At 44.7% G+C, this 15,432-nt stretch overlaps 1 protein-coding gene across 5 annotated transcripts in view; it reads left to right on the top strand.

Annotated features, from left to right (window-relative positions):
• Positions 1-3,934, top strand: part of LOC114769924 (RNA-binding motif, single-stranded-interacting protein 3-like) — a 103,056-nt gene extending 99,122 nt beyond the window's left edge. For all 5 annotated transcript variants that reach the window (XM_028963337.1, XM_028963339.1, XM_028963340.1 and 2 more), the window contains 3 exons: positions 1,280-1,369; positions 2,031-2,155; positions 2,401-3,934. In XM_028963337.1, the coding sequence (XP_028819170.1) occupies positions 1,280-1,369; positions 2,031-2,155; positions 2,401-2,404 (219 nt within the window). In that variant the 3' untranslated portion in view covers positions 2,405-3,934. The remainder of the gene's footprint in view (positions 1-1,279; positions 1,370-2,030; positions 2,156-2,400) is intronic.
• The last annotated feature ends 11,498 nt before the right edge of the window (positions 3,935-15,432 follow it).

The raw sequence follows: 15,432 nt of genomic DNA, 5'->3' as shown, positions 1-15,432 counted from the left end.
GGTGCCACTGAGCAAAGCACCGTCCCCACACCCTGCTCCCCAGGGACCTGTCATGGCTGCCCACTGCTCACCAAGGGTGATGCACGTTTCGTTGTGTCACCGTGTGCTGTTCTGCAGTGTTTAAAAATGAAATCACTTTACTTTCACTAGGGTAACCAGATGTCCTCGTTGTCCTCATTTTGAGACCTGGAAATTGTGTCAGGCGATAAAGACACTGCATGCCAGATGTTCAGCTAAATAAAAATTAAGAACCTGACACCAAGTGTGTAAAACACATCAATCTGCACATATTGCATTTAATGCTATGAAACAAATACTCAGGTTGTGTAAATTGTAATACTACATATGTAAAAGATATTCCAACGCAATATTCTTCTATTTACTCTTGCTTCTAAAAGTGTTGATTGATACTTTATGAAAATTTACACTGTTACATCTGATACATCTGATAATGGGGTTACTGTTCTGTATGTTTCTGATGCTACTGTTTCATCTGGTAATGCTGTTACTATTACATCTGAAAGGGACATTATTGTTACATCTGATAATGGGGTTACTGTTCTGTATGTTTCTGATGCTACTGTTTCATCTGGTAATGCTGTTACTGCTACATCTGAAAGGGACATTATTGTTACATCTGATAATGGGGTTACTGTTCTGAATGTTTCTGATGCTACTGTTTCATCTGATAATGCTGTTACTGCTACATCTAATAATGCTGTTACTGTTATGTCTATCACTGCTGTTTATAGACTATAATGTCTGTTATAGTTTAATTTGTTGCAGCCATTTTCACAACCAGAGTAGAAGTCAAAAGAACAAAAATAAATGGAGACAGATGCGGGTGTGTTTTAATTCACCATTGAAGCTGCTGATTTCTTGCAGTTACACCTGGGTACAAATGACTGTGCATATGCAACATCATGTACACAAACACACATGTCCGCACATTTCTCGGGTGCTATCACAGTGCCCACTTGAGGCCTGATGCAGAACAGCAGTTTGAGAGTGACTGTTCACTGAGTGAAGGCTCACTTAGTTTATGAAAAGTCACTTTTTTTCTTCTGCATAACTATATCTGTGTGGTTCTAATATCTGCGAATCAGGGCCTGATTGTTATCTCATACTGAAAATGTGTCCCCTGCATGTGTGAGTTCCTCCAGAGTTACTTTGTGTTACTAATTAGATTGTGTTAGTCCTTAATAAGAGGTGGTGTGTGTAAAATGTGTTTGTGTGGTTTAATTTGACTTTCCATTTGTGTTTGTGTGTGTGTCCGCAGTACATGACTGCTGCAGCTGCTGCCACACCTATGCAAGGAACCTACATTCCCCAGTACACTGCTGTGCCTCCAAATGCCGTCCCTGTGGAAGTAAGTCAACTGAAACATACTCCTCCACACACACATACACACACACACACACTGTCCAGCATCTAAACACAGCACAGTATCAGATCATCTTTAAAGGCCTAATCAGGACTGAACTGAAGGGAGTCAATGTAAGAGGAGACACTGATGATGTCCAGAGGCATGTGTCTGTGTGAGTGTGTGTTAGACAGCAGTGTAAATGACCTATTTCCTGTCTGCTGGCTGGACAGCTCTATCGCTCCAATATCAGATGATGTGGCTGGAGTGAGTTTCTCTCCATCACTCTCCCTACTTCACTCCCGTCTCTGTTTCCATTTCATTCCCTCTCCTTCGTCCTTCTCTGCTCATCCCTCAGCCCCAGGCCTCTGTTTAGCTGCCGGTCGTCAGGGTGACGGCGCCATTCGTCTCCCGGCTCGGGTCGCGTCTCTCTCGTAAAACTGTCTGAGTGTCCGTGTCTGTCCCGGTGCCAGCAGGCTGCTGTTCTCCCGGCATTCATTCTGCAGAAAACCACTGTTTATCACAGACACATGTAGAATGAGCCAGACAGTTCTCATCTTTAGTTCTGTTCTGTTCATTCTGGTGCATGAAGAGCCCTTTCAACAGTCATCTACAGGCCTCCTAATACTTAAGGCAAATCTCTGCTCCTCCCCGCTGTTCCTTGCAGGGCGTGGTTACAGACGCCTCTCCGCAGACGCTCGCACCCTCATCGCAGGAGGTCAGCGGGCCGCCACAACAAATGCAGGTGGAGGCGGCCAGCGACCACGCCACAGCCTACTCTTACCAGTCCAAGTGAGGACCTGCCATTCACATCTGGTTGTCGTGCGAATTAATTATTACAATCATTTAGGGTGGGAAACATCAGTTCGGGGTTAACCTGTACATGCATAGAAATAGTTTCTTTGCATGAACTGCGTGGATTAATATAGAGTACATTATAATACATTTTGTCATCGTTACAATTTTACAGGTCTGTACATGTTCAGTAATTCATTTTTGATTTTATCTGTTTTTCTCTGTTATTATTTCCATATTAGATAGCCAACAGACGGGAGAATGTTTCTTGTGACAGTGTTGCCTTCGAGACAGCAGGAGAGGTTGCTGCACTGAGAATGTGGAGATGAGATTACTTCCAGATCGCCCAGGCACCAAAAAAAGACAAAAAAAGACAAAAAAAAAAAAAAAAAAGATAAAAGGACACTTTTTTTCATTTGTTAACCAGGCTGGAGAACATGAAGGGGGCTTCACCGCCACTGAGCACACAGGTGATAAGATTTCATCTGGAAACTTACCGGAGCTGCAGTGGCCTGAATTGATTCTCCGAGAAATTTCTACAAAAAATAAAAAACAGAGAGAGGTGCATGATGGGAAGAGGAGGAGAGGAAAAAAGAGAAACCCAGATCGTCTTCCTCAGATATTAAGCTACCAGTTCTTTTGAATTTTTATTGCTCTTGTTAAATTTTACTTTTGTAGAGATATTCAATAATTTTTTGGTTTTCTGTGAATCTTTATCTGCCTTAGTTTTGAGGACATGTAAGAGAGTTTTGTCTTGTTGGGTCATGTAGCGATTCGAATACGAAAAGAGTCTAGCTATAAAATGTATAGATTTATGGGTGTGAGAGGTGGAGAAGAACATGGCAGAGAAATTAATAGAGCAGCAGTGGATGCAGAGATTTTATAAATGTGGTTATTTTACATGGCAAAAAAATGCTGTCTACCACATTAGTGCGTTTTATCTTTTTTATGAGCTTTAAAACATTTTTAGTCGGCTTTGCTTGTCACACCTCACAAAAAAAGAAAAAAAAAGATAAAAAAAAAAATGGAAAAAAAAATGGTAGAGAAAAAGTAGAAGCTTCTGGTTTAAACCAGTCAGTGCAAAAGCAATAGAAGAAATTGTTGACAATTTCTGTAGTCTTTCTAGTCAGATGCAGCCTGAAGACGGCCATTTTTATACCAAAGATCAAGACACTCTAAAAAAAAAAAAAAAAAAGACTTTTACTTTCTTCTGTTGGACCTTCATTTGACTCGTTGTTGGTGTTGATGTTGTTGTTTGTTGTTGATGTTTGTCGTTGTTTTTAATTTGACCTTGATGGCCGGACCAGTCCTTCCTTCCTCCTTCTTTATTCTTTTTTCTTCTTCTTGGGTGGTAAGAACCTCTGAAACATCACCCATCATCTCAACATCAGGCCAACGTTGCCTTCATTTAAATGCAGAATTTGAACATCTGAACTTTTGGTCACATTATTTGCTGACTCACCACACGCTCCTCCCACTGGTCAGTGTTACATGTGGAAGCATCTCTAGATATGGTGGCACACCTAGTTTTGAACGTGTGAACCTGTGGTCATGCCTGTAGTCCTGTCTAGACAAGAAATCCATGAAAACAGGTCCCTTCTGATAATATCTCAGCTTCAGATGCCCAGAATCAGCATTTTCTTCAGGGTGATGTTGAAAATGGCCAAAGTTCTCCCCAGATCTGCAGTATGGGGTCTGAACGTGTGTATGAAAATGAAAGTTCTTCTTGTTTAATGTGTGCTCTGATCACAGATTTTAAATGATGTTTGTATTGAACATTTTTATCAGCTTTTTTTTTTTTTTTGTTCCTGTGTGACTGATTTAAATGATTTACAATCATCTACCTCTTCCTCTGGGGACACGCAGTCGTGTTTAGACATGTGATTGATGGAAAGGTCCCAATCAGTGTTCATTTATATGCCCTCAGTAACCATGATCAAGTGAGAACAGACACACACACACATTCCAGCCGTGGTCATTTGAGCTCCTGCCAGTGCTTCAAGATTTTATCACTGAACGTCTTTTTTTCCTTCCCATTTCCAGTCACATGAAGGAAGCTCTGAGACATAACATGTAGTGATGTCTGCCTTTTGCATGTCTTCTGACGTGTGAAACACTCAAACCATGAACAGACCAACCAGCAACAACATACACACACAATATGATTCTGTGTGTGTGAGGAGCAGGAAAGGTGAGGTTTGAGGTTCTTGCACTCATTTGTCTACTCAGACATGAGAGGATCTTTAGTGAAGGTGGAACCGTGGTGAGAGGTGGAGGTCTGACTGTGACCAGCTGGTCTCCACCCTCCCTCGCTCTGAAGGAGACGTTGACTAATGAGGTGACCTCTGCTGCCATGAATGCTAATGTGTGAGCACACACGCACACATAGATTATTCTGCCACATGAATTCACTTTCTGCAGAGCACAGGAACCTACTGGAACGGGAACCAAGGTACCTCAACAGTTTGGATGGTAGAATTCTATAAAATCTCATAGAATTATGGGCTGGAGAATAATACCAACAATAAAACTTATTTTACATACATGAAGTTCATCTCCGTGGGCTCTGACACCCACCCCCAAAACTTGGACCCTTTCTGTAAACAAGCAAAGAAGGAAACAGAGAAGAAATGTTATTCTGTGGAACCATAACTGGTACTGAGACCGAGAGGAAAAGCAGATATGAATGTCCACCATCAGACCTTCACTCAGTGCTGCATGTTCTTGTGCCCCAGTCGCTGCCACCACATTTTCATTCGGAACCTTGTGACTGTAGGGAACGTAATTCCCTCCATGCCACCCTCCTCCTGTTGTGTCCCACACCATCTGCAGCAGTGAAGGACACTGCGCTCATCACCTCATCACGCCTCAATGTGTGTTCACACCCCAGACCAGGTTTCAGCTGCTGTTCACCCACCAAGCAGGAAGAGATGGAATCAGCAGAACGTCAACCTTCAGCGTCCAAACCAGAGCAGTGAATAAGCAGACTGCTTTCTGTAGACCTCAGCATGGTTACTGTTGCCATGTAACCTCCAACAACCTTCTATACCCATTTTAATGCCGTTTCAGATGGTAGCAGAAGAAGCTGTAGAAGATGTGCAGGAAAACAGCTAGGTCTCCAACCCTGTTACTCATCAGCAGCAAGATTTCTTCAGGATTTACAATAGGATGACAATAGTGAACAAAGCAGCAATGAAGGTGAAAAGAGGAAAAAACAGATATGTTGCTTACATTTGAATTCTTCAAAATTGCTCCAAAATAAGCATACTGACTTTTTACTGCTAGTGTGTGTGTGTGTATGTGTATAAATACACTACCAATCAATCTAATAAAGTGGCCAATGGCTGAATTGATATTGGCTGATATGTGACATAGTGAAAGGTGTGTGTCTTAGAAGAGACGTTTTAGCTGTGAGAAGATCAGATCAAGAGAGGCTGCTCCCCTCAACAGGAAGTGAGGGGCTGGCGTTCAGGTCAGTGTGGAAGGGAAAAAGAGCCAAAAAAAGGTGAACCATTGAAACCGAATCAGCGGCTTTATAGTTGAACATCAGCTGGACACAAGTTTCCGCAGATCTGTACAATCCTACTCCATTTTATTTTTATATTGTGCAGAAGAGGACTTGGTCGAGCCTCATGCCATGGTGATCAGTGAGAAGTTCTTGTGCATCTTTGTTTTAAATGATTTTTTTTTCTGATGAATTTTTTAATAAAAAAAGAAAAACACAACTTTGGATTATTTTAATTTATTGTATGAGTTATTTCTATAAAATAGAATGGTAAATATTTCTATAATTATTCAATAATAATATTGAATTAATTAATGTTTTCCTTCCTCAGAGGGGACCAGTGGAGTTGCAGCTGCCTATACATTCATTTCCTAATGGATAGACTCAAAAACTGATAAGATTAAATTAGATAAAATTCAAGATAAAATCCTTCCTGTTTAGAAATTATTCGGACTAAAATTGCTGTAACATACAATTTCTATTTAAAAAACGATTGGGGTCTGAGTTGTTATGCAGGAAGAGGCATGGCTACCAGTGCACTGCAGACATGTAACATCTTTTTTGTAGCGCTTCTCTTCTTCTCCATGGCCTCATTTTCCCAGTCATCCCAGTCATCAAAAGACTGATAAGCTGTCTTACTACACTTAGGCCAGGGGGTGCAGAATCAGAAGATTAACGGACATTTAAGACTTAATTGAGGCTCTAAGAGGAACAATGAAGGACTGAAGAAAGAATGAAGGTTTAGACACAGGATACTTGTGTAGAATAAATAATATCAAGAAGAAAATCTGACAATCTGAACTCTAACCTTGTCTAAACTGGATTTAACTGTAATACAGTGACACCTGCTGGCTCTATGCAGGGTGTGTGTGTGTGTGTGTGTGTGTGTGTGTGTGTGTGTGTGTGTGTGTGTGTGTGATGGGAAACTCTATGGTGACAAACAGACAAGAGACAGAAATGGAGAGAGACTTTAAACACACCATTTAAAGTGAAGAGCAGCTCCATAGGAGAGAGGTTTGTGAGGGACGCCCCCTTCTGTCGATGATCAGAGAGCAGTGATGTTACCTGGAGGAAATGGAAGCGATTCTCTGTGTGAAAGCTGCTCCAGCACAGCGTCTCTCCTCCTCAGATTAATGATCTCCTGCTCCAGTCACTCCAGGTGTCCTTCAGCCTGGATGCTACACAAAACCTTCCTGAAACCTGACAGGTTTGTGCAACATGTGATGTTTAGATTTGGAAAGTTCTCTGCTGGCTGAAGAATGTGGTTGTACAAGTTCATCACTGTAACCAGTAAAAAACACTGACTAACTCATTCACTCCCTTCCTCCCTCACGCCCTCACTCACTCCCTCCCTCAAGGCACGGACGCCCGCCTGGCCGCCCGCCCGCCCGCACGCACTCACGCAGGCAAGCACGGCCGCCCGCCCGCACGCAAGCAGGGGCGCAGGCACGCAGCACGCACGGACGCACGCAGGACGCCAGCCGGGCAGCCCCGAAACACGCAGCAGTCATCGCCTGCGTGAGCGCCGCACGCCCCACGCACGCACGGCCGACAGCCCTCACGCACGCAGTGGCGCAGGCACGCACGGACGCACTCACGGACGACCGCCGGGCAGCCCTAACGCTAGCAGGCACGCATGCACGCCCGGCCCGCACGCCCGCACGCACGGACCCGCGGCCCCCGCACGCAGCACCCCCGCAGCAGGCCCGCACAGCCGCACGCACGCACGCAGGGCGCAGGCACAGGCACCACGACGAACGACGTACTCGAGCCGGAATCCCTAACTCACTCATTCACTCATTCACTCCCTTCCTCCCTCACTCCCTCACTCACTCACGTACGCCTCGCCCCCTCACTGACTCACCCCGCACTCAGTCCGCACGGACGCACGCCCGCACGCCTCACGCAGCAGCAGGAACGTCGCGCACGCACGGACGCCCTCCCGCACGCAGGCACGCACGGAGCCCGCCCGGCCGCCGCCTCCGCCCGCACGCACGCACGCAGGCAACCACGCACGCCCGGACGCACGCACGGACGCCCGCACGCACGCACACAGGCACGCACGCACGCACGCACTGACGCCGCCTTACCGCCGCCCGCCACTCAGCCCCCAACACTCACCCAATCATTCACTCCCTCTCTCCCTCCCACACTCACTCACTCACTCACTCACTCTCTCCCTCCCTCATTCACTCCCTTCCTCCCTCATTCACCCACTGACTCACTCATTCAATCACTCCCTCCCTCCCTCACTCAGTCCCTCCCACACTCACCCATTCATTCACTCCCTCTCTCCCACCCACACTCACTCACTCACTCCCTCTCTCCCTCCCTCACCTATTTACAGATATGACTAGTATACAAATTATAAATGAGGCAATACAATTTACATCATGTGCATGTACAGCATGTATGAGACCAGACCAAGTATCATTGTGCATATGGAACATATTGCATGGTGCCAATCAGCTGTTTTGGAGGGTGATGGCCTGAGGGAAGAAGACATCTATATTGTCTGTCCGAGGGTACGACATCTGCAGTGTAGATGGTAAAGACGAACAGAGCCAGAATCGTTCCCTGTGGGACCCCCGATCTGCAGACTAGAGCTATAAATCTTGTCCCGAGGTTCAGGGCCAGGTACATACATATATTTCAGTTGTGGCCTAGCAGGTAAGTAAGTGTTTTGTTGTGTCACTGTGTGATGTGCTTCACCACTGTTGCCAATGTTTCACAATGGCAATCACTTCACATTCACTTTTTTAAACCTGACTGGTTGGGCAAAACTGGCTTTAACACAGGAACTCCAAAGTGTGACGTGTTGGGTTCTTCAGATCTGAATCTTAGATTCAGGTTCATTCTAGTGTTTTACAGTGACCAGTCAGATCTCAGCCCGACCAAATACAAACCAATCTTCACATTATGTATTTCAGACTAAAACCACTAGAGGGCAGCATGTTCACACAGAAACAACCAGACACATACACAGCAGTGGCTCCAGCAGGAGACACCACGAGTCGGATAAATCTTGGCTATAAAAGTGATTGAAGTGTGTGGTTTAAAGAATAGACTGGATGATGTAAAAATTGTAACATTTCGCCTGCTAAGCAAGGTAGAATAGAGGAACATATTCTGTCCAAACTGAATGTAGGCTATTATTTTCTAAACAATGACATTTTTTCTTTATAATATTTTTATATTTACATGACATTGAGGGTCTGGCTCATTTTTTTTTTTTTTTTTACAGGTTGGGTTTTTCCAGCGCCACCGCAGGTGTGATTGGGGCTTTTTAATAGAATATTTTTGACCCCTGTCACCCCAGCAAGTAAATTAATCTCTGTCAATCTGCCAATTCAGACACACACATACACACACACACACTGTGGTTGAATGAATGAGTTCCTGTGCTGGTGTGGGAAGGACAGTAATGAATCAGGGTAGAACAATGCTGGACTCGCTCTAGTTCATTGTTTTAGACGCTCTGTGTCACAAGGTCTCTAATGGTCATCCCACAACATCTTCTACTTGAGGAACAGTTGTGGTGGGAATGTAGACTGACAGGGTGTGAATAAATCAATTTTACTGAAGTAAACACTAGAAAAAACGTGACACCTCTGTCCAGTCCACATACACACGCATATCAAATCAAATCAAATGTGAAGTGATTGTCACATGTGATACACAGCAGCACAGCACACGGTGCACACAGTGAAATTTGTCCTCTGCATTTAACCCATCACCCTGAGTGAGCAGTGGGCAGCCATGACAAGCGCCCGGGGAGCAGTGTGTGGGGACAGTGCTTTGCTCAGTGACACCTCAGTGGTACCTTGGCGGCTCAGGATTCGAACCGGCAACCTTCTGATTACGGGGCCGCTTCCTTAACCGCTAGGCCACCACTGCCCCATAATGCAGCATGAGTGTTAGAACAGGAACATGGAAGCTGTCCAGCACAACTGAAGTGGACAACATAGCAGCTGGGGACACTGCACCAGTTCTTCACTTTTGGATTTGGTGGCATGGTGGACAGTTCTGATCGACTTGATGAGCTGAGAAGATCAAACAGGTTTAAAAGATCATCATTTTTTGAGCAAACTTACCAATCAGCAGACAAGAACCTGAAGACGTCCAGATTGCATTACTGTTATTTTATCCAAGAGAAGAACATGTGGAGACTACATAATGCTGTTTCCAGGCGAGGTCCAGCATGCCTGACCCAATACCAGATGGCTGAAGTACAGTGAGAGGAGCTTCTGATCTGATCCAGACGACCCATCACCAACATCAGAGAAGCTGGAATGTAAGAGGAAGCATGTGCACACACACAGTTCTGATGAAGGTCATGATTAAAGTTCTGCTGGGAGTTCTGTGCTGTAAAGGTCACAACCCATGAAGAACAGGCTGTTGTGGGCAGCGGGTGACCGAGAGGTGACGGCTTGGAGCCTTCAGGGGCCAGCGCAGGGGGAAATGGGGGAAAACGTGTGTCAGTGGCAACAAACTGTGCATGAAGGAGTAAAGTTTGTGTTTCCTTGGTATGAGTTAATTGGCACAATTTATCAGTTAAGAGAAGCAATAGAACATTCCAGGGGTGATAGGTGTTCTACTAGATTCAGATGTTGTCTGAAGTGGATAAAAATGCATAAATTACCATGAACAAGGAATGCAGGAGAGAAATGAGCTGAGAGGACATCTGTAGCAAATTAACATTCTTAGCCCATCCACCATCATCACCACGTCCTCTCATTATATGTTATGGCTGGACTGCATACATGTTTTCTGAGTGAGACTTGTGTGTGTGTGTTTGCATTTGCGTGAGTGTCTGTGTGTGGTGTGCATGCCTAAGTGTGTGTCGAAGTGTCGGAATTGACATCGCGTTACTCAGATTAACTGTAGAGAAAAAAGGTGTTGCTGTAAAGTGCGATTACTCATTTCATATAATTCGTGTTATCTTTTCAATTATATTGTCCATATGTCTCCCAGACTTGTCATAGTTACACGTCCTGATGGAAAATAATTTTCTGTGCAATCTCTCTCCTATAACCTCGTCAAGGGAACGAGATGGGATGTGCCAGAAAGATGGTCATATTAAGTTTCTTATACCAGGGACAGAGGCCTTATGTAAGTTATGACTATGTAATGATAACTCACATCTCTAGATGCCTGGTGACGTTGTCCCAGCCTAGTTATCAGGTTCCACTCAGCACAGCCCACAGAGGGCACACCTCGCCAACGGGCAATAAATACAAAACACAAATAAATAAATGACTGGTCGCATTTGAATTTAGGCGTGTAATTAATAATGATACTGTTTTGTAAGGATGCCCTGTTTCCGCCTTTTTTCCCATTCCGTTGGGACTGCTATGTTGGAGACCAAGACAAAAAATTGGTCTAGAGATCTACAACACTAGTCGGTATTATGAACCAATAAAATCAAACTGTATCATCAGCCGTAAAGATGGTTATAAAACACCTCTGTCCACAAAACAAGCCACATAATAATAATAATCATAATGATAATAAGAAGATCTATAAATCAGGACTTAAGGAGATGGGTGGAGTTCCTGCAAGTTTCCTCTCCAGATGCATGCATGGTGGTGAGATGATGATGATGCTGACCTAGATAAGAGGCTCTTGAACACCAAAGAACTTTCAGGTCACCTGAGCATCATGTTTTTGGATGGAACCTGTGTCAGCAGTACAGAGTCCATTCCGGTTTCCTCCTGTAATTATTGTCAGTCCCACCAGGCCTGTTCTAAAGATGGACCGACACAATCAGCCTTCTGGTCCAGAGTCTCTCACGTGTCTTCAGAGCTCAGGAGATGCTGACCGGACAAACCAGCACCGGATACTGTTCTGTGGTCTTCTAAACCAAATAGGCAACCAGACGGAATTTCCCATCTATTTTAATAATAATAATACGGCAACACAAGGAATAAACGCAGATAAAAAAATTACAGAATCACATGAATCTCCTTTTAAAGCATTCGAGGTACAAAAACCAAGATGAGGAACCATGAACAGGGAGAACAGGCACGTAAATGTAAAGAAGAGGCGCACAGCTTCCGGACATCTGTGGCGTTGAACACGGAGCCAGTAACGTTCTCAGAAGTTCTATGAAGGTTATGAAGGAGACCAGATGATCTGGATGTTAGTGAACATTAATTTCTGCATGAAGGGGCCTGCTGTTGGTTTAGGCCAGGATGTTTACTGCATTACTCACCGCTGTGTCTCTGCATGTGTGTATCTGTGTGTGTGTGTGTGTGTGTGTGTGTGTGTGTGTGTGTGTGTCTCTGCATGTGTGTGTGTGTGTGGGGTCTGCCTTTTTCTCCGCCTCTGTTTGTTTTTGTCTGTCTCTCTTCCTGTCTGTCACTTTCTGTGTGGTGAACATAAACCAACCTCTGATCCTGCAGCTTCAGGTTCTGGGGTCGTGTGCTGTATGTTGGGACATCTTTTCTTAGACATTTTTATTAATTTGGGTCTCCAGTACAATAAAAGCACTTCCAGAATTCAGATCAGTATTCAAATATTTCCTCCTCTTTTTCTGCTCATCTTCCTCCTGCTTTCACCAACTCTCACTTTCTGACATTCTCAGTTTGTCTTTTTTATGCTCCTCCAAGGCTTTTTTTTTTTTATTCCTTTTTCTATCCATCTATCATCTATCTATTTATGTGTCTTTCTTTTTGTAAGATGTTTATCATGTGTCTCTCTTTCACTGAGCTCCAGACCCACGTCTCTTATGTGATATGGATTGGTTGCCATGGCGGCGAGCTCCTCAACAGAGGTAAACAGTGATGAGGAAGACGGGTTCTGAGGCCAGCGGCTCGAATAAGGGTGCAGCTGTGGAACCGGTTGCATCGCCAGAACATTCTGCCCTCCAGTCTCCGGAGCGAGGTCCATATGACAGAATACACAGCGTGTTATGTAACATTATCGACATGATAACTGACATAGTCCATAGTCTAGTCCAAAAACAACAAAAAACATCATAAGAAGACTCACACATTCCAGAGGAGCATTAGTTCTACAACTAGAACTTTCAACCAACCATTTAACCAGTAAAAGTTTCATCTAGAACAACTCTTTTTCTTTAAACACCGTACAGAAAAGTGTGTGTGTGTGTGTGTGTGTGTGTGTGTGTGTGTGTGTGTGTGTGGTATTTTTAAGCCTGCCTCAGAGTGTGTGTAGGAGGTTTGCGGCGACCTGAAACAAATGCAACATTCTCTTCTGGCCTTTAAATGACAAATCCTCCGGATGTCTAATCTTGAAGAGAAAATGGCAGAGTGTGTAACTGCAGGCCCCTGAGGAGCCACCATAATTGTGTTTCTTATTTCTGGCCACCACAAACCCTCTGGCGGAGGACCACAGTCTCCCTGTTGCCTCAGCAGAACAATCTGCATTGTTCTGAGAGTCCAGCTCCGCGCTTCCCCTGCGGCCGGTCCGAATATAAAGAGCTTGATGGAACAGCCCTGAAGTGTCAACACTTATTCAGGCCACAGCAGAAGGAGAAAACCCGGCACCCAAGCAAGGTTCTTCTAGGTGGCAGGGAGTGAAGGGTATGGATCAGATGGAGCTGATCCATGACCTGATCTGCTAACAGCAATCTATTCCCATCTATTACCATTACCAGACCATTTATAGTTTTGTTCATCGGGCTTATTTTGGTTTCAGCTGGATCTTCAGCTGGATCTTTCATGCATTTTCCTTAAACATAAATCCAGTTTCTGCTTCTGTCTCGCTGCAGCAGAACATCATGCAGTTCTCAGGGAACCAGGGTGAGAACTTCTATGAAGGTTATAAGGGACGCCAAATGATCTGGATGTTAGTGACCGTTCATTTTGCTCAATTCCAAAACTAGCGCATTGATCTGGCTGCAAGTGCTGTATTTTATTTTGTGATTAATCCTGCATCCCGCGCTGGTGACATTTTAAAGAATCTCTCCAGGCTCACCAGGCTGCAGAACTCGTGCTTGAGGAATCTGTTTGTCAGCTCTGAGTTTTGCGGCCCTCTATTCTCCTCCTCTAATAGAAATAAATGGGGTGTGCAGTAATGGTTCTGCTGTAAAGAACATCTTGCCGTGAGAACGCTGCAGCATCATCTGTTTGGATAAAGTGGCTGAAAGCGCAGAAGAGTCACTGCGGTCATATCGGCTTCGGCTGAGCTGGACAGCGTGAAAAATTGTAATCAATACGTTTTCCAGAAAGGTCTGAGCTGAGGGTTTGTAACCCCCCCCCAACAAGCAAGCATCCAGTTAACCGTTAAACCCATGAAATGAGTTTTACATCCTGTTAACAATCATCTCACTCATTCATTTGTTGTGCAACATGCCCGGCGTTCCATCCATGTCCAGCAGGAACTATGACTCAGGCAGAGAAACGTGTTCCATTTGTACACGTCCCCAAAAACAAATCCCTTTTCTGTGAGATTTCCCAAAAAACATCTGCTGTCTGACCACAAGAATCAGGTTATTACATTATTGCACATCTGGCCATTCGGGTCGGGTGTTAATGCATCGTGGATTTACACTCGTTCTCTTCTCTGCTCTTTTATCAGTGGAAGTGAGGACTGGGAGACCCTACCAGAGACCCTACCTAGAGCCATCAGAAACCTCTCCACCTCGCCACGGTGGTGGCTCAATGAGAAGACATTTTCAGTATATATTGATTACTGATCAGCATTTCGTTTGGCCCATACATTTTTGGGGTATGACTGCTTTGGAATTAGGCTAGTGGTGCTTTCCTGTAACGGATTATGGGGTTTTGATCCATCTCGTTACACCTAATACTGATGTGCTGTTTATTGATGTACTGTTTCAGATTATCAAACAACTTTCTCCTGCTTTGCTTTAACCTTTTTCAGGCAGTGGAGGTGTTGTCCTCTGATGGATGGAGACATCTCTATCATCTGAGATGAAGGACCTCCCAGACAGCAACATTGTAATGAGGGTTTTGGTTAGGAGAAGGTTTGTTTTTCTACAATTTACCTCCCACTCATCCCAAGAATCTGTCTGCAGCGCTGCTCTGCGATGGAACTCTGTTCTCTGGACCTGTCTTGCTGGAGGGAACAGGGCCGGCAATGTCTTTCCCGTGGGAAATCAGTTCGGGAACAGGCAGATGTTTGGAGATGCCTGGTTTCCACGGCGATGGTGTGGGACGATTATTAGATGTGGATTTGTAGGGGAACCATGATCACAGGGTTAATGCTGGGGCATTGCAAATGTGTTGGTAGAGCACACGCCCAAATGCCAGCAGAAAAACGTCAAATCCTCATCAGTCTCCAGAAGGTCTAGAGCATTAACTGTGCACTAACTGAAGAACACCAACATGAACTAAACCTGACTGTGAATGATATAGAATCAAGATTCTGATTTCGGCAGACATGGGTGGTGCAGTGGTTCCTGTGGTTCCTTTACATCACGGTCATCATGTCAAGATAAGATATTGTGTCACTGGTTCTTCTGTGGCCAGCTGACGGGGTTCCCGTTCAGGGTCATGAAGATCTGTCCAGTGTCTTGATCAGGGACACAATGGTAGTAAGTGGGACTTGAACCTGGAACTCTAGGGTCTTCTGTAGGTGACTGTGCTATCCGCTAGGCTACTACCAGCCATGTGATTTCAGTTGTCGGTCAGTGCTGAATCACTTGTTTTAAGGAATTAAACGTGTTGGGACCTTCTGGTGGGATTTTGGCCTGAAGACGATGAGCTGATGGATTCCCCTGTAATTTGGAGGTTATAACCTCCCCGTCCTCTCAGACCCCAGGCACTGTGTGACAGACCAG

The sequence above is a fragment of the Denticeps clupeoides genome, chromosome 20, assembly GCF_900700375.1.
Source record: "Denticeps clupeoides chromosome 20, fDenClu1.1, whole genome shotgun sequence".
Lineage (NCBI taxonomy): Eukaryota > Metazoa > Chordata > Actinopteri > Clupeiformes > Denticipitidae > Denticeps > Denticeps clupeoides.
The sequence above is the reverse complement of the archived record's forward strand: the minus strand, read 5'-3'. Positions and strand labels throughout refer to the sequence as shown.